The 20,290-nt window shown below is 41.1% G+C and overlaps 2 protein-coding genes and 1 pseudogene across 2 annotated transcripts; 1 reads left to right on the forward strand and 2 right to left on the reverse strand.

Moving 5' to 3' along the window:
• Positions 1–650: 650 nt before the first annotated feature.
• On the reverse strand, positions 651–11,976 carry LOC121606174 (protein unc-13 homolog B-like). The gene is made up of 7 exons (XM_041936363.1): positions 11,942–11,976; positions 9,597–9,734; positions 9,026–9,149; positions 7,638–7,682; positions 5,157–5,228; positions 4,709–4,856; positions 651–793 (listed from the first exon to the last, which is right to left on the reverse strand). Exons 1-7 carry the CDS (start codon positions 11,974–11,976, stop codon positions 651–653), a joined length of 705 nt encoding a protein of 234 aa, XP_041792297.1.
• A 514-nt stretch (positions 11,977–12,490) lies between these two features.
• On the forward strand, positions 12,491–14,890 carry LOC121606886 (tubulin beta-1 chain-like). Its single transcript, XM_041937483.1, has 4 exons — positions 12,491–12,550; positions 13,427–13,535; positions 13,616–13,726; positions 13,830–14,890. Exons 1-4 carry the CDS (start codon positions 12,494–12,496, stop codon positions 14,888–14,890), a joined length of 1,338 nt encoding a protein of 445 aa, XP_041793417.1. The 5' UTR covers positions 12,491–12,493.
• Positions 14,891–15,950: 1,060 nt separating this feature from the next.
• On the reverse strand, positions 15,951–20,082 carry LOC121606175 (annotated as a pseudogene).
• Positions 20,083–20,290: the final 208 nt, after the last annotated feature.

Here is a 20,290-nt window from a genome sequence, read left to right on the forward strand (position 1 = left end):
CAGCATGGCGGTGCCACTTCTCAGTGTAAACTTCCATCCATTATCTATACAGTATATTATCTATACTGGGCCTATCCCAGCAGTCTCTCGGACGAAGGCAGGGAACACCCTGGGCAGGTCGCCAGCCTACCACAGGGCTACACATAGAGACAGACAACCATTCACACCTACGGACAATTTAGAATTATCAATTAACCTCACTGTGGGAGAAAGCCGGAAAACCCGGTGAAAACCCACGCTGCACAGGGAGAACATGCAAACTCCACACAGAAAGATCCCAGGCGGGATCGAACCGGGGGCGATGCTGCTAACCACCGAGCCACCGTGCAGCCCTCAGTGTAAACAATCAAGTCTAATAATTTCACACTACACCCCCTCCTGGAGAAACTTAGACATGGCACAATTTTGTTTTCACATCACATACAGTAAACTGACACAGCAGTGTTTGTATTGTCACCTTTTAGTCTGGCTTTTAATCTAGTCAGTATTTTTGATTTCATTTATATATTTATTTACACTGTGAACTGTATACACATATATATACATGATATAAGAAGAACAAGAAGGTATCAGTGTAAGGATCCTTTCCATGATGTTGTCAGGCTCTTAGAATAACAATCTGAGCCTGTCAGTGGAAAAATCACACACCTTTAGTAGACGTACATTGACGTTCCGTAGCTGCCGCCTCCTGCACTCTCATTCAACACTGAAAAAACTTCAGGATGTGTCTTCCAGGATGTGTGGACTCCGACACCAACTGGAAACTCGGCACGCACAACCTCACTTTCATCAACTGAAAAAGAAATGTAGATCGAGCTGAAACGGGGCATAATTCAAAAACATGGAAAAGGACATTATTTTATTTATTCTGTGAACATTTTAAACCTTTTTTCAAATACATTTATATTGAAATAATAGACAAGGAGTATGTGTCTTCTTGTATTGCTTTTCACTCTTATTGGACGTAATGCACAAAAATAGACTGAACCTATGTGTTTGGTTTTTTTCAAAAAGAATAATCGAACATCATTTTTGGCCGATTTTGACAGTCCTCGTGTACAGTGTACCGATGTAAAGACTTAGCATCATCTTCATCTTGCTGATCAAACACTCAATAATTATGCAACAGCAATGATGTAATTAATGGAGCAAAGAAAATGGTCTGAGTGGTGTGGAAGTGTTTTTCCATTTTGCCAATGAGCTCACTACACAACGTTAGTCCTTGACACAGAACTGCCTCAATCCTGAGTGAGGAGCAACAAATGAGTGAATTGTTTCAAGGTCTCCACCAGAGATCAAAAGAGGCAACGGACAAGTGAGAGCTGTCTACCTATAACATTAGTAGTACGGCCTCAAAATGCATTCAACTCCATCTGCCAAAACTAACACCGCCCTGGTGAGAGGTAGAGATGTAAACCTCAAGCCTAATGTTGTCTTATAAAATACATACAGATCTACTGTATTTAGGATGAAAAGCTGGTTACTTTATATGTCAAACTGTCCCAAATATTTAACACATAGCTAAGTTTTATTCTTGTAATAGTTTACTGATGTGCAGCTGCGGTAAAAGAGGAAACATGTTGGTGTTGGGGAAGGAAAAGAGAAACAGAGTGTTCATGAGACTGCATGGCTAATAAGCTAGCTATGCTTAAAGAAGTGACGTTAGCCTAACACAATATCAGCTAGCTATCTATTATGTGGTTGTCTGACTCAAAGATAACATTAATTATCTAGACATTATGACAGCTTATTTCACCAGCTTGCCCCTACCATAATCAAAGCACTTTTATTTATCCGCTCACCGACTAGTTCACTTCATTTTCTACAGACATAAACAACTGCTTGCTAGCATAGCACCACAGTTAACCTAGCGTTAGCTAAAGCTAACAGGAACCTAGCTACCTAACTAGCATGTTAGTTCTGAACATCACATGACAACTCACTTATACCCAAGGGATGTGTCTTCACCCTGGCATAGTGTCTGAAATCCCAACTGAGTGAATGCAACAGAAAGAGATGATTGATAATATCTTCTCTTGACTACTCTTATTTGGTTTACCGAACCTGTCAATCTTTTAGCTGTATTTACATCATGCCATTGTTTTGTCGCCCTCTGGTGGTTACCACCTGTGTACCTCAGGCATACAGGTGTTGGAACAGCTGAGCAACCTCAATCGTGAGATGTACCGAAGTGTTGCAAATGTGCAAGTGTACATAATTATCAATGATGATTAATTTTTAATATCGGTGACCTACATGTCCCCTAATTGACATAAAAAAAACAGAATTGATTTTCATGCAAACTCATGAGGTGCATCCCTGGTTGGCTCCTTTGGAATTACTCACAATAATAAAATTATTCAATCTTGATATTGTTAAGTAATGCAACCAGATAACAGATAACAAACCCCAGTAAAACAGAATACTATATAATGAAACTGTATTGCTACATCTGCTCAATCAATTTTCAAACACTTAAATTTGCATTTGGCCTTTTGATTGGTTATTCACAAATCATTTATCATCACACATTAATTATGCCTCTGATCTATGTGGAATATAACGGTTTCACTGTCACCACATGAAGTACTCAGATATTTGCGTGCAATACTCTGTAAGTCAGTATTTGCTGTGTTGACTTACAAATCTTTCACTAATTGTCTCACTTCACTACAATAAGCATTCCTCCTCCTCAAGGTCATCTACTGACATGCACATAGATATGTCTCTCTTTCTTATTTAAAAACATTTATTAATACGAATGCTGAAGGAGGCAGATGAACATTCTCAAAAGTCCAGAAGTCCACAGAGCTTTGGTTTTCAGGTCACCGGTCAGGCATATTGGCAATTAGTCTTCGAGTCTTTTGAAATAATCCCTAAAATGCTCCCAGAGGTGTTGAGGTGATGACTCTGTGCTCACATCTGCTCTCTGGAGGATTAAATGACTCACTGCTCCAGAAAGGAACCATTCCTTTGCTCCTGTTGTATCACTGTTTTTGTGGAGTGACCAGATGGGATAATGTGTTTCACTGCTGTCAGATAAACTCTCCTGCAGTCAACTTTTAAGAACATGATGGACAGCAGTTATTAACAGTGAGATATTTTTAGATTGATGGGTTTGCCTTTTTTCTATTTTTATAAAGTCAGTCTTCAGTGGAGTCATTTCATCATTCGGTGCTTGGAGGACAACATCACATAAACAAACTGAGAAATGGTGTTAGTTTAAAGGGATGTGATGCCATCTAGTGACACACACAGGTAACTGCCACAGATATGAGCATCACACTGACCCTCCATCATGAATATAAGCCCTGTCCCCAAAAGCCAAAGACCAGACCAACATTTGAACAGCAGGAGTCACCAGATCATGTGTGAAGCTACAGTAATTGTGTCACTGTAGAAACACTCATTTATATTAAACGTATACTGACTCATGACTCACTGTATGGGGCTCTGAATAAATGCCTCAGCAAATGGAAATGTAAAATAGTGCAGCTGACAGCTTGTCAGGAGGGAGGTTAGTTTTATCCTAATTAGAGAAAGGCTTTGTTTCAGATTCATGGGGGTAATCAGCTATCAGTACGTTTTTGCCTGATGAGAATAAAGGTCTCGAGCCAGAGGAGTCTGTGACCTTGTGCTTTGACTCCCAGCAGGTATTTTTTTCTCATCAATGATGTTCCTTTGAGCAAGGCACTTACACCACTCGTGTTCAGTGTGGCGGCTCAGCAGCAGAGGTATGTGGCGGTCTGCAGGCGTGATTTGAATCAGGTTCAGCATGCTTGCTCAGCAAACACAACTCCATAGATAAATAAAGCTGAAGAAACTTTGAAAACCCTGTTCCCCGTTAGCAATGAGTCAGCCTTGCCCACATCACTGAAACTGACAAATTGCCTCTTTCTAAAGTGCATTCTGTTCTTTTTTTGATGCATAAAACAAACAAGAACACGCGATTATCCTCAAAGCAGTATGATTTGTTTCTGAAATATTACAATCAAATGCACCATGTGCTTAATCGGGCTTTCAAAAGCACCGGGAGTGTCCAACTTAAGGGCCTTTTGATATGTGGACAATAAAAAACCTGTGATAGTACGACTGCAGATGCCACGATACCTAAATCTGTTCCAAGATAAATCATAATTAAGAGCTCTACATTAACAATTACTGTTGCTACTACTCATTACTATGTTATTGTTCATATAGCAGGGACAATGCATACCAATACTGCTGTTGATGTATGAAAGTTGCGTCTCCCCAGCTCTTCAGCAATTAAGGGTTTCTAACGGTTTTCACACACCCTATCTTCATAAAACCACCTCAAACATCAATAACTGCATAGGATTTCAGTTAAAGCAAGTATGGAACAGAAACATCACATTGGTGTCAGATTGGATTTTTCCTGAAAGAAGGGGCATGCAAATGATTCGGAAAAGGCAGCTGCCCAGAACAACTCCCTTCACAACCGAGTTGCCATTTGTGAAAGTACTTTGGTCGGATATTTTCTTTCTAGTCTTTGATCCATCGACACCAATACTACGACTCAAATCCGACGCACAGCTGGATCTGGTTCAAGAGCTCACTCATTAGTTAAGTATCAGATGAGAACAGAGGTTTAGGAAACTTATCAAAGAATTTGAAGCACATGAGGGACATCTGGAAAACCTCTGTGCTGCATTTACTGTATACGCAGTGTGTGTGTGTCTATGATCACCTTGGGAGTGTTGTGTGGTGACAAAGGTCTTGATGAAAGCATCAGTGCTCTGGGAGTAGAGGGAGAGGGCGTAACGCAGTGAAGCCAGTTCAGGACTTTTCTCCACAAACGCCTTCTTCAGCCCGTTTCCTCCTGCATGGAAGTATTGCTGAAGGAAAAGGGAGCAACAGGGTGATGGTGAGAAATCAATCCTCATAGGCAGACAAGAGTTCTTTTATTTTATTTTTATGAACAAAAACATGATAAAACAAAACAATAACCACAAAGCAAAGTCAACACCAGAGTCACACAAAAACACAAAATGAAACTTACACATCCTGATGAACACAAGCACACAACACGAATCATGAAGTGTCACTTTATTCTGGAGGAATATATTGGAACAAAAAAAATGATGGGAACGCCTCACATCAACTTCAGACATATCAATGTGCAGGTCGCCACCTACCTTGATCGTCTCCAGCCCTGCATCGATTATTATACACTGTTTGGGCGTCAAGGTTTTGGCCTCACCACCTCCCTGCAGCAACCAGAGATCACAGACTGACATTAGACAAACTTTCCCCGTAAGAGCAACGCTCAAAATAGATACATAAAAACAAAGCAGAAGCAGAATCAGAGGAAATCCAAGCCTTGATATTCTGTGTCACTTGTTTGTGCTCATAAATCCATCTTGATCATAATTCCATAATAATATGAATAAATTTAACACACCAATGATCTCTCATCGATACATCTACACTGACTGTGAACTTCATCAACAGCCTCCTTCTTTAACTGACTGAAGAAACACATTTCAGAGACTTCTACTCTGTGAGCAGCTCTAGAACAGCAGTTTGTGGTTCAGCTCAACAGTCACTGATGAGGGAGAGGAACACGTCCTGGATTTACTTTCTACCTTGAAATTTTACCCAGTCTTTAAACTGCCGGCTTTATGCAACCTCCTGCATGATGCATTAACAGGCAGCCACCAGCGACTATTGAGGCCGATGTACGAATGTTTTAAGTTGCAGTTCTTCTAACAGCCACTAATACAGATGCTGAACAACTTTGATGTCACCAGGAAAATGTAAAAGTGTAAAAGTCTTTGGTTTTGGCTACTTGACATTGGAGCAGTAGAATAAAATAACATAATAGAATAAAACAATAAGGGCATTATAATGTCAGACGTATAGTAATATAAATAATACAAATAAAGTAAAAATAAAGCACTGTTAAATGTGCAAATACTCATATGTCAGACAGACAGGGAACAGGCCTTTAGTGTCTGTTGTTGATGAGTCTGTGTATAGATGTCTTATCAGCTGTGCTGCAATAATTTGTTCCAGTAATAAGATACAGTGGTATGAAAAAGTATCTGAACCTTTTGGAATTTCTCACATTTCTGCATAAAATCACCATCAAATGTGATCTGATCTTTGTCAAAATCACACAGATGAAAAAACAGTGTCTGCTTTAACTAAAACCACCCAAACATTCATAGGTTTTCATATTTTAATGAGGATAGCATGCAAACAATGACAGAAGGGGGAGGAATTAGTAACTGAACCATCACATTTAATAGTTTGTGCCCCCCCCTTGGCAGCAATAACTTCAACCAGACGCTTCCTGTAGCTGCAGATCAGTCTGGCACATCGATCAGGACTAATCTTGGCCCATTCTTCTTTACAAAACTGCTGTAGCTCAGTCAGATTCCTGGGATGTCTGGCATGAATCGCTGTCTTGAGGTCATGCCACAGCATCTCAATGGGGTTCAAGTCTGGACTTTGACTTGGCCACTCCAGAACGTGTATTTTGTTCTTCTGAAACCGTTCTGAAGTTGATTTACTTCTGTGTTTTGGATCATTGTCTTGTTGCAGCATCCATCCTCTTTTTAGCTTCGACTGTCTGACAGACAGCTCAGGTTTTCCTGCAAAACATCCTGATAAACTTTTGAATTCATTTTTCCATTAATGATTGCAAGTTGTCCAGGCCCTGAGGCAGCAAAACAGCCCCAAACCATGATGCACCCTCCACCATGCTTCACGGTGGGGATGAGATGTTGATGTTGGTGAGCTGTTCCATTTTTCCTCCACACATGACGTTGTGTGTTCCTCCCAAACAATTCAACTTTGGTTTCATCAGTCCACAAAATATTTTGCCAAAACTTCTGTGGAGTGTCCAAGTGCCTTTTTGCGAACATTAAACGAGCAACAATGTTTTTTTTAGACAGCTGTGGCTTCCTCTGTGGAGTCCTCCCATGAACACCATTCTTGGCCATTGTTTTACATATAGTTGATGTGTGCACAGAGATATTGGACTGTCCCAGTGATTTCTGTAAGTCTTCAGCAGACACATAGGGTTCTTTTTTACCTCTCTGAGTATTCTGCGTTGAACTCTTGGCGTCATCTTTGGTGGACAGCCATTTCTTGGGAGAGAAGCAACAGTGCCAAACTCTCTCCATTTGTAGACAACTTCTCTGACTGTCGATTGATGAACATCCAGACTTTTAGAGATGGTTTTGTATCCTTTCCCAGCTTTATACAAATCAACAATTCTTGATCGCATTCTTTTGAGCGAGCCATGGTGCACATCAGACAATGCTTCTCATCAAGACAATTCTTACCAGGTGTGTGTTTTATAGTGGGCAGGGCAGCTTTAAGCCACTCATCAGTGATTGGGCACACACCTGACTTAAATTGTTTGGTAAAAATTGGTTTCAATTGCTTTTTAAGTCTCCTTAGGCAGAGGGTTCAGTTACTTATTTCTCCCCCCTCTGTCATTCTTTGCATGCTATCCTCATTAAAATATGAAAACGAGAGATCAGATCACATTTGATGGTGATTTTATGCAGAAATGTGAGAAATTCCAAAAGGTTCAGATACTTTTTCATACCACTGTACGATGGCATAAACATACAAGAGGCTTTGCCCCTCACCCTGCGTGTTACCTTGAGATTAGACAGTCCTTTAGCTGCTGTGAGGAGCTGGGCCCCCTGCAGAGAGGAGGAGAGAGGGAGGGATTATACTGAGACTTCATGTCATATTGTCAAGCTTACACATGCATACATACGTACGTCACAATTCTCTGCGCAGGAGACAAAATGCAGCATTTCAACACGATTCACATATTCACAGAACAAACTAGAACAAACTCATGTAAATAAAGATCAGTACGTTTTGCAAAACAGAAATGCACCACGCACAACATCTACCACTAGATGGCAGCAGAGCACAGCTGCTGATCTTATTGGAGCTGAGAGACAAGTCACTGCAACAATCCAATATCCACAATCCAGTACAATGTGCACAACATATATTTGCAGATTTTCTACCATACCACCCATTCAATTCAGTGTGCTATTATAATCAACCAGCAGATTTTGTTGAGATTAATAATTTGTGACAGTAAACATTGTGCTCACTTTGTCAAAATTATGTTTTTGTACTGTGGAAGTCACAAGCTGCTTTGGTGCATTTTGGAAAAACTTGTTTGCTGCCACCACTAAATTCATGAGCTTTGCTGTTGAAAGACACGACAAACAACACGCAGACATGGATGATGACGGTGAATATGATTGTTTGAGTCACTTCATGTGCTGCAAACTGTTGCTGTTCGGCTGTTTTGGCAGCTGACGTCAAAACAGTCCCTGACTCTCCATTACTACATGACAAACTCATAACTTTAAAGGAGACATTAAAGGAAATCAATATAAAAAAAATTACAAGATTTAATAAAGTGGTTGGCAATAATAAGTGTAGTGTATATCATTTGTGCTTAATGAAGAGAACGCACATCCTTTAATAACTGTGTGTTTGCTTGTGTCCTCTCTGTGAGAGTTTTCAGACATTATGATTGACAGTTTGCAGTAGGGGACATTTTGTCTGGCCCTCACTTGTCCAAAAGGTTGAACAAAGGTTAAGAATTTTCAAGTTTAAAGGGCAACTCCAGCACTTTTACACATCAAGTGAGTTTACAGGGAAAAAAAGAAACCACTCCTCATCTCTGACTGAGGTCAGAAACGTGAGGCTACATTAGCCACTACTAGCATACCACACCCAACTCTCCAACCAAACTGTCCATGGCTGGGTTGCATCCTGGGTAAAGTAGGTGCCCCTTTTTGACAAGGAAGAAGAATGTGTGAAATAATAAGGATGATATCGCTGGTTCCGCTGCATTGATTTGAACCCTTTTTTTTAAAAAGCTGTGCATATTGAGTCCGACAGTTTTACAGGAGCTTCAGATCGGTGTAGTGCTCTTTTATGGTTAGAATTAGGTGTAGCTCAGGCTCATGGTTGAGGTAAGGCAGGTAGGTGTGATGCTGAGGGTCGTACTGACCAGGCTGTCGTTGCTCTGAGGCAGGACGATGGTCTTCTCCAGGCTGCTCAGGACAATCCTCCACAAATCCTTCAGGATCCTCTTCAGCACCGTCTTCTCACAGATGTCCGCAAAGATACTGAGACTGGATCACACACAAACACCAAAAATGTGATCTAAAACCTGCTGAGTCAGTGTTCCACCAGTCCTTCCATAATGTGCTTCTTCTTTTTAATTAGTCTCCTAAGTGCTGTACAAAAGAGTGAACATGATGACATTATAAGGGGTATGTACATTGAACACAATGAAATAGGCTTTTTATGCCAGATTTTAATATGTTACAGGGATGTAAAATCTGTGTACATGTACCGTATGTATTCTGAATGTTTGATGTGTGTGTCAGATGTTATTTAATAGATGTTGTTAATTAAAGAAAAATAACATTTTTTTATGATGTGCTTTCTCTTGGATATCACACTATCGTAGCCTCATACATTCAGATATATATTTAAAAAAAAACGTTAGAGTCACACTGGTACAGTCGTCCGCCGGCAGCTTACAACAGGAGCCACTGTGCCATGCTATGACTTACTTCCCATCCAGGAACTCCATGAGGGGCCTCAGTATGGCGTCAGCATCTGCCTCTGCGGTGTTGTGGTTGGGTGGGCCTTTGATCTGGTAGAGGATCTCAGCCATCTGACGCATGCAGCCGTTAATACGAGTCTGGAAACTGGAGGGAGGAAACCATCCCAATGAAAACAAAGACACAAAAATATGTAAATACAGCTCAGAACGAGCACTGATTTGATTTTAATGTGGGAGCAGTCAGCCAAAATAAAACATTTACAGTTCTATTTTATCTCACATACGAGGTCCTTCACCTATACAGCATTTGCACAATCCTGTGAATATGTCGCCTTTAATATGAACAACAAAAAGATTAATAATTAGTCCAGCCCAGAGTCAATCATTAATAATGGCGTGTGTGGGAAATCTGTCAGCAAAACACACCAAAGCAAGCTTTATTTTAGCCTTTGGAACAAACTCAATTTCAATCTAAACCACCCCCAATAAACATGTCTCCATAACATCATCATAACTCAGAGCAGTGGTGCATGCCTGTCAACACTGGGACGCCCTGGGATCACAGCCCTTACATTTAGTCAAGGGTGCACACAGTGAATACTGAAATCACCAGCAGGCAACCACTTGCATTAAAATATCAAAACAACAAGGAGTGGGTTCACGACTTCCTGCATCTAGTAAGTGACTACAGTCAGGCGGTCAGAATCAGAGACCTGGTTAAATGAAACGCTGCCAACATCCCTGCATGATATACATGAAAACACACAAGGATAAGATGAGATAAGATGAGATGAGATAAGATAAGATAAGACTTAATTCATCCCCAGCCAGGGAAATTTGAGTGTTACAGGCAGCAGGCAATAGCTGCAGGAATAACGACAGAAATGAAAAATACAAAACACAAAATAAAAATTGACTATATATATGTGTGTGTGTGTGTGTACATTTTATACAAGAACTACAAGAAATAAAGTGAAAAACATATATTGCCACAAAAGAAACTATAAAAAATATACTGCCAAAAGTTCAATGAGAATTTCACAGTTTCAACAGAAATTGCACATGGATTGAAACTGCACATGGTGGGTACAGACAAGTTTAGGACAGTGTTTAATCTATTACACAGTAATAAATATATATGTGTCACAGTAGAAAAAAAAGTATAAATGCACTGGTTGAGTACTTAAAGAGAATGAAAAAGTAATATTGCACAAGATATTTGGTGTATGTGATTGCAGGCTGAAGTAAACATGAATCACACATTAGTTGAAAACAGTGTGAATATGGACCCAGTGCAACATTAAGCAACGCTGGAGCTGAACACTCTGACAGCTGTTGTTCAAAATAAATGTCCTGGATGGGAATATACAACTACTTGCACTTTGAAAAGCGTGTAACTAAAATCCAAACACAGAATATTATCGGAAATAGAATTTGTTAAAAAAAGAAGAGAGAGAATACAATATGTGTCCACATATCCTCCCATGCTGCCTATATCGTAAAATAACACGGATGTCTGAAAAACTCACAAAACCCATTTCAGACAAACTAGCCTGCAATGTTAAATGTGTAGATTTTAGCTGAAAATTTCACTCTCAAGTGACAGTTAATCATGATGTAAAATCGGTCATAAATACCACCCTGAATAAAAAGCCCATGCATGCAAACAGAGGATTTCACAAGTTTAGTTTTTTTTACTTTTAGTCTGAACACAAAATCTCTTTACTTCCGGTATCATTCTGGCGGACTTTATTCGACCAATCTGAAAACTGTGAAACATCTTGAATACGTCACTATTAAAGATAACAGACTCAATAAAAGTCCAGTAACATTCTTAAAGTAGCCCGATGAGCATTTATGGTACCCTGCACATGAAGCACAGAGACAGAGATAGCCTTTATGATACTAGTCCCACAGAGGCAGCAGACACTTTGTTCAATTTGCCTGGGTTGTAAATCCCTGCAGTTTATATAGAGGCCTACTTGAATAGAAGGTGTGTGTTGTAGCCACAGTTTGCACTGCTCTGCCGCCTGCAGTGTCTCTCTGTGAGCAGTCTCATGATAAAGACACACAACTCTCCAGCCTTTTAAAGAATAAACAGAAGTGGTGCATCTCACAGTAAAAGAACTGCACTTGGCCGCCTATGTCACCAGCTGACTTATGATATCATCGGGGAGTAAATACCATAACAAGTAGGTTCCAAAGGTTAAGTGATATTTAATTTGCATCTGCACTGTTTGCCAAATTATAGCCTAACTTTGCCCAACTATGACACAAGCTTTTCATTTTTGAATGCATGAATATGCCGCAGCTCTATGTGGTGAGACTCTGCTGGTTTGAGCGGTGCTGTACTTGGTCTTTCTCTCTCGCTCCCTCTTGTCAGCCATGGTGCTGTGGTGTTCAAGCAGACGCCGTCGTGACCACCGTTTGCAATTTAATAAAAGAAACTTGTAAGAGTTCTCCAGTTTGTTGCAAAGTCCAGTTCTTCCGTTCCAGGTTCAGTTAGCACACTGTCATCACAAATGACTTACGAGTTCCATAGAATAAAGAGCATCTTTAACAAACTTTTGACAGACGGGCTTGCCGGGCGCCTCTGATGGCAGCCATCTTCCTTAGCGGAAGTAGGACAACGTCTGCGCAGATTACATGTTAGTCACACGTTTGAGATGACTGTGATTGGCAGACAGATTCGACCAATCGCGGATAAGAATATATGAACATTTGATTGGTCTAAATGTGTGTATGTAAACGCAATTTTGGCAGAATGAGCCAATAGACATTCTATCTGTGGAGTAAAGGGCGGGTCCAATTGTAGTATAAAGCACTGAGTTCAGCCGTTGTGCACGCACATACAGAACAGTAAAGTCATTTTTCGGAAGGTCTATCCTACTTTCAGACAAGAAAATGAGGGAAATCGTGCATCTTCAGGCCGGTCAATGTGGAAACCAGATTGGTGCCAAGGTTAGTAAAATTATATGTTGTTCTTTTCAAAACTAAATCAATTCACTTTATTCAGAAACATCGTGTTTTCTGCTCTTGGAGGCGGTGCTTTGCGGCCGTAACGTTAACGTATGCGTCCCAGAAACCACACCCTGGGAATATCAATGTGTGTCCTCCTTAAGAAAAATAACCCTTTAACGTTTGATCAAAACTTAATTACTTTTTGGGTTATATTTTGGACCGTAATGCGTCGAAGTATAGTTGAATAAAAACGATTAATCACATTTCGTCTTGTTAAGATTTATCTAATGAAATAAGTTAGTCCGTCTGTAGTAGTATCAAACATGTTGAAACGATTAGGTATCAGTTTGAAGTTAACGTTGGGCGAGATTTATGTTAACGAACTATCTTCACATCACCATTGTTCCTCTGGCAAACGCTACTGCAATGCGAAAAAAAAGGAAATGAAAAACGCCATTGCCATCAGGACAAAAAAAGCCACAGTAAGCCTGTAATGTGATGTTAACGGAGCAATATGAAAGTGTCGGTTAACGAAATGTTTCAACTTTTTTTTTCCAAGGTAAATATACACGGTTTTGTAACTGTTCCTGGTTCTCATTGAGGCATACTTGGCAATGGTTTCTGAACAGCCCCGGCTGTTGCCTGGAGTAGGAGGTTTTAGCCGTTAAAATTCATAACCCATGAGTCGCAGCCAATAGGAGTCAGGCCGCGTGCGCCGAAGTCACCATGGCGGGAAATTGAGATTCAAATGTTCATGAATCACTTTTTACATTAAACGGTAAATGCCTAACTACAGCTTTGTCCATGACTGGATGCATATTGTTTAGTAATCAGTAAAATGAGTTTGCATATTTTAATATTTCTAATTTCCTGCAGTTTTGGGAGGTGATCAGCGATGAGCACGGTATTGACCCAACTGGTACATACCATGGTGACAGTGACCTGCAGCTGGACAGGATCAATGTCTACTATAATGAAGCCTCAGGTAAGTCTAAAGCTGCTGTTTTCTTTTCCATAAGCTGCTGAGTCTTCTGTTTTTACTCAAATCTTCTCTGTTTCTCGTAGGTGGTAAATATGTCCCCCGTGCAGTGCTGGTTGATCTGGAGCCAGGCACCATGGACTCTGTGAGGTCTGGACCTTTCGGCCAGGTTTTCAGGCCAGACAACTTTGTTTTTGGTAAATTTTATTTTCTCTTTGTAACTTTGTCCAGAAGTTGTCAACTGCTACTTGTTATGCACCCTTAGTGCTGCAAAGCTTAATTTTGATTCTTGTTTTCTAGGTCAGAGTGGTGCTGGAAACAACTGGGCCAAGGGTCACTACACTGAGGGTGCAGAGCTGGTGGACTCTGTCCTGGATGTGGTGAGAAGGGAGGCAGAGAGCTGTGACTGCTTGCAGGGCTTTCAGCTCACACACTCTCTAGGTGGTGGCACAGGTTCTGGTATGGGCACCCTGCTGATCAGCAAGATCCGTGAAGAGTACCCTGACCGCATCATGAACACGTTCAGCGTGGTGCCTTCCCCCAAAGTATCAGACACAGTTGTTGAGCCCTACAATGCCACACTATCGGTCCACCAGCTTGTAGAAAACACAGATGAGACCTTCTGCATCGACAATGAGGCCCTGTACGACATCTGTTTCCGCACCCTTAAACTCACAACCCCAACATACGGTGACCTCAACCACTTGGTCTCTGCCACCATGAGCGGTGTCACTACCTGCCTCAGGTTCCCTGGACAGCTCAACGCTGACCTGCGGAAGCTGGCCGTAAACATGGTGCCATTTCCCCGTCTGCACTTCTTCATGCCAGGCTTTGCTCCCCTCACAAGCAGAGGCAGCCAGCAGTACAGATCCCTCACTGTGGCCGAGCTCACCCAGCAGATGTTCGATGCCAAGAACATGATGGCTGCCTGCGACCCACGTCACGGCCGCTACCTGACGGTGGCCGCCATCTTCCGTGGCCGCATGTCCATGAAGGAGGTGGACGAGCAGATGCTGAATGTGCAGAATAAGAACAGCAGCTACTTCGTTGAATGGATCCCCAACAACGTCAAGACCGCCGTCTGCGACATTCCTCCCCGTGGCCTCAAAATGGCTGCCACCTTCATCGGCAACAGCACAGCCATCCAGGAGCTGTTCAAGCGCATCTCTGAGCAGTTCACAGCTATGTTCAGGCGCAAAGCTTTCCTCCACTGGTACACCGGCGAGGGTATGGATGAGATGGAGTTCACCGAGGCAGAGAGCAACATGAACGACCTGGTGTCCGAGTACCAGCAGTACCAAGATGCCACTGCAGAGGAGGAGGGAGAGTTTGAGGAGGAGGGCGAGGAGGAGCTGGCCTAAACTGATTTTTTTTTTTTTTTTTTTTTTGTCAAAGTTCTGTCAATGAAACGTTAAATCTTTCCATTTTTCCTGTTCAGTCTGTTGATATTCATAAAAGTTCACATACTGTGATTGATGCATGTAAACAACACACACATACGCACACACACAACACACAAAATACATTCTCTCTAAGTCCAATTTATGGTTCAGACAAAACACATTTTTTTCAGTGTTTAGTTTTTGGTTCATACACAACTACACACATCTGCCTGACACCATATTGTTTTTCAGTGTTTAGTTTATGGTTTAATTTTCAATTTGCACCTGATTAAAATAAATATAGTTTTATGAAAAGGAATTGAGTTTTTGTCTTTATCCTATCATAAATCTATGCGGGTCGGTTTTGACCCGTAACACCACAGATGTCACTAGTGTCAATCATTTTGAATAAAATAAAAATCATAGATTTTTTTTAGGTAGGTGTACTCTAATATTAGTTTATAAGACATGGATAATATAATTACTCATTTGATCACTATAGGAAATATAATTAGTGAATTTAAACAGTTTTACATTGTGAGATAAAAGGTCTGTGGAGCAAAAAAAAAAAAAATGGAAACAGTGTTTCCATGGATATGAATACATACTAAGTTAGCTATGAGGTGTAAAACAATTTTGGATGATAACTAGTGTTTTTAATAATTTTCAGGCTGAGTTAAATAACGGGTCAAGTATAGCATGAAACAAACCACAAATGTTCATGTCAGTCTGCTCTGTAATCCAGGCTGGCATGGACCTCGGCAAATTACTGTATAATCCCAGAAGTTTATATACTACAGCACAAACACTACTGCCTCATTCTTGCCAGTGTGTGACTATTGGAATGGCTGAAATACACTACATCACAGGATAGCACAAGATGGAACATCTGTTATTACCAGAACATCAGATATGATACGAATTATACTGATTTGTATGGGTTATTCACCGACACATTATACAGAAAATAGTCACTGCGTAATACCTCAACCAGCAGTTCAATATGGTTGATCAGTCATTGAATTTCTAGTTGTGGTCACTAGGTGGCAGTGTTGGCTAAGCAGCCATTCTTTGGTGAGCAGGTGAGGATGCTCATGGCAAGAGCCAGCAGTGTCCAACAGCACACTTTCTTCACCTGGTCTTCCAAGCCCTGCTTCTCTCCAAAGCGTGACACGAAACCGCTCTGTCAGAAACAAATCAGTAGATGAAAGTTTCATTTGAAATTATACATTTCAGTACAATATAATTTGACAATAGGATGTCTTGTACAAAGGACACATCATTAAGAGCCAATGAAATGCAGGAAGAGAGCATTCATATATCATTTAGAAGAGAATAGCAACATTTGATGGCAATTTAATTGATTTGATTTGAATTTTTTTTAATGTAAATTGTTATGTTTTTTTTTTTGTTGTTGTTGTTGTTTGTTACAGAAATTGAAGGAGGGTTTGTTTTGTTTTGAATTTCGTCAAAATAGTGTGCAGTTTTAATACAACTTAAAAGTCACTAGAGGCCAGCATTTTAATGGCATGGTGTTTGCAAAGAGGAGGTTGATGTGCAGCTTTGAAGGCTTGATTAGTAGTCATGTAACACTGGCAAGTACCTCTAAGACCCCAAAGGTTGTTTAGCTGGTGGTCATTGTATAATTGAAAATCATTTTGAGAATATTGATTCTTGAAGTAGCTGCAATAAAAACTGAAATGACAGCAGCCATCATGCTTAACTCATTGGAAGGGACCTATGTCAATTATTATAAGCTTTATTGTTTTGCTTTAATACAAATGAATACATATTCAAAACATACACACGAGGGACTAAAAGTCAGGATATCGTGGCCTCTGCTGCTTCAATTTGAACTTTTTTTTTTACTCTGTAACATGTCCATGATGTTTATGCACTATTAAATCACTGCAGAGTCCCTGAAAGGAACTGGATTTCCACTGCTGGCATGATGGAGCAGGGTTTCAGGAGTATGAATTACTTTAAAATCTAGCATGTATAATGGTATTGTGGTTGTACATGTTTCAAATAGGAGAGTCAGTTTGTTTTGTCTCCTCTAGATATTCACCTGTGAACACTTACCCATCCTCCCTTGTCTCTTATTTCAGGGCAGATGACCCTCTCCACGTATGCCCCCACACACTCTGTGGCAGGACCACCACCATGCCCCTCTCATTGCAATGCAGTGCCATCTGACCAGCCAGCACATACACTGACAGCACTGCACTCCAGGCCAGATCCCTGCGCCGTCTCCCAGGGACAGGAGGAAAGAAGTGCTCGTCCAGGACACTCATGAGCACGGAGCAGGCCGTGTTCTCCGTCACATCCTGGAAGATGCGAGGCCAGCGCCTGAAGAAGATGGGGAATCGAGTGAGGAGCTCGTCTCCGGCGTGGCGCAGGGCTGCAGTGCAGGGTGTAGGGGCGGGACCCATGGCGCCATCTGCCCCCCCTGTGGTTACATACTCTATGTAGTCATAGGTAAAACACCACACAATATGTTTTCCTGTATTATATTTGATGTCACATAAGAGTAGGAATAAATTCAGTGTTTCCTGTTTGCTATTAATCAGGCCTATTATGCTCATATGTGCAGTGTTGTCACAACACTTCATGTTGGAAAGCTTTCTGCATTGTATGCTAGTAACCATCCAGGCTGTAGTGAATCTGCAGTAATGCAAAGGAGGACGTCGCAGTGATAAGAATGAATGTGTTCTGTGTCTGCTTGTTTTGCCTAATGTCCACTGTCCACGTATGAGGAGCAGGGTGGCATGCTGGGTAAACATGTCCATCGTGAAAGGGTCACAGGTTTGATCACAGCAACAGACACATGTTTGTGATTGTGATTAAACTCCAGCAATGCATGCATTGAGAGGGACCTGCAACCCTCTCAATGCATGGTCAAATCTGAATGTGATCATCATCTTAATCCTGAATACGTACAGTAAAGGTGATAATGAAGTATTCCTAAGACATTTGACTGATCCCCCATCAGTGATGTGTTTGGCTGATCTAAAGTAGACTAACTTAGCTTTTGGTTCAGATAGTAAATGATACATGATGATGGTATTTTCCTGCCAATAAACTTCTATCCGTCAAATAGGATTGTAACACTGGGAAGGGTGAATGTAACAATAAAGGGTTACAAACCGCTGCAATTACTGCATATTTCCAATTATAAATTCTCCCTTTACCATCGAACAGAACAACAATAAAGTTACATTCCCAAAGTCACAAACTCCATTAACCTTTGCTTAGTTTAAACTCAAATAATGGCAAATTTGACTGGTTCCGCTCTGTGGGGTCCAGACCTGTTGGCACCACTTCCCCACCTTTAGCCTGAGATCAATCCCAGCACATCCTGCCGGCTCTGTTTGCACAGCTTGCTGCCCAACACTCGTACTAATACAATACATTACCTCAAAGCAGAACAAACTATCACAACCTGTCATAATGCCAAGTGGCTGCAGCTGGATCATCAAATAGGTGAACCTGCTGGCTCAGTGATGGTCAGGACTGGATTTCACTTGCAGCGAAGTCATGTTTCTCATATCATTATATTAGACGCACTCCAAAGATTTATTTGGGTTCTATTGATATCTGCCTGCTGAACATGGCCACATTGACTTGCCAGTGTGCCCGGGGCAAAAATAAGCTGTTTGGCCCTTATTAACCTCCTGCTCCCTCCAATGTCTGTGCAATGTGCACAGTTTCTCTGTGCTGAATTAGTCTCTGGTGAGATAAATTGATTGAAAACAAATTAATTTAGGAATATGCTAAATGTAAGCACACAACTGAAATAATAAAGGTCCTGAAACTAAATGTAGACACAGTGACCCTCTTTGAGACTGGGTGTCAAGATCCGGTAGCAGCGGCCCACCTAAAGGTGGCATCAAGCCAGTTGTTGCCTTCTTTAGTGGTGCATATTCCCAAGCACATTTTCAATTAAATGAACAGAAACACGCAGACACAGAGCTCTCACGGCCCCTTGACCTTTGAACTCCACTCGAGTCAGCCACTTGAGGCTGCCTCTAAAATCCCCATAGACCTCCATATCAAAATGTCCAACTATAAAGCAGAAATAAACATGTTCACAGCCTGGAACAAAAAACTATTTTGATCTCTATAGTAGTGCTGGTTTGAAAAAAGCGATTTAAATCAATTCTCATTTTATTTTTAAAAAATCGATTTTGCCTCAGTATCACAACCCAGGAGGGGTTTTTTTTTTGCCATAATGAGTTCCTTTAGTCAAGGTGAGATCACAGAATATGGCCACAAACTCATCACATGCACTGAATGTCCTGCGTACATTCTGTGTTTTTATTGTTGATCGTTCACACACAATACTTTAGAACTCATTCTAATGCAGTGAAGTTGCAAAAGTAAGATAAATGAATTCTTTGCAGGACATGATATCCATTTTTGCATCTGTCTACTTAATGTTCGAAAGTTAGAAAAGACTGGAAAACCTGCAGGATCTTGTCTGGCTCTCTCATTTCTCATCAGAATATATTGAATCAAAGCTGAATCTATAAGTATTCATGTTTTATGTGACTTATTAAAAACATATAAACCTAACTACTTAAAAAGTACAGAAGAAAAATTGTTGATGTCATAATGATTGAATAATGAAATTGCCTGAAGTGAGAATTGACAAGTTGATGCTGTTTGTTGTTCATGGCAGCTCATCACTGGTCGTGAAGCAGCAGAAGAAGAACTGATTAACACATCTATCCTTCATGCAGTCATTTGTAACAATGACTTCTGAAAATCAGAGCAAAAACTGTCATTAGTGTGTGGGGGGCTTCTTCTGAAACAGTGCTGCTGATCTGAGGCTCATTCGACTCAGCTGTCAGGGTCTTCGTTACTGAGCGCGCCTCAACACTGGAAGACAGTCAAATGACACTTTAACGATGTTCACCCAGCCACAGATAGCCGTGCACACCGCTCATCTCCAAACACACGACTCACCCGCTGTCACTGAGCTGCAGTTTGATGCGCTTACGAGGGTCGAGCTGCAGCACCTCCTTCAGCAGCTTTGTCAGACTGTGCAGATCCAGTCTCTCCTCCAAGTCTCTTAACATCAGCTGAGTGCCCACCTGCTCGATGTCATCCTGAGAGCTGAGCGTGACGCGTCTGGTGTCTTCACTGTGATACCTGGTGTCATCACTCATCAAGAGACTGCAAAGAGAGGTGGTCAAGTCAGCTCACAGACAGACAGAGAGACAGACAGACACTGTAGATGTGGTGGAGTGATGGTACCTTAAGTCTCCAGAGATTCTCACACAGTTGCTCACTGTTGTTGTGCTTTTTGAGCCACGGTTAAGCAGATGATCTGCTGGTTGACCCTGCGTCTCAATGATAAATTTCATCAGGACACCA

Source organism: Chelmon rostratus, chromosome 5 (assembly GCF_017976325.1).
Source record: "Chelmon rostratus isolate fCheRos1 chromosome 5, fCheRos1.pri, whole genome shotgun sequence".
NCBI classification, from domain to species: Eukaryota; Metazoa; Chordata; class Actinopteri; order Chaetodontiformes; family Chaetodontidae; genus Chelmon; species Chelmon rostratus.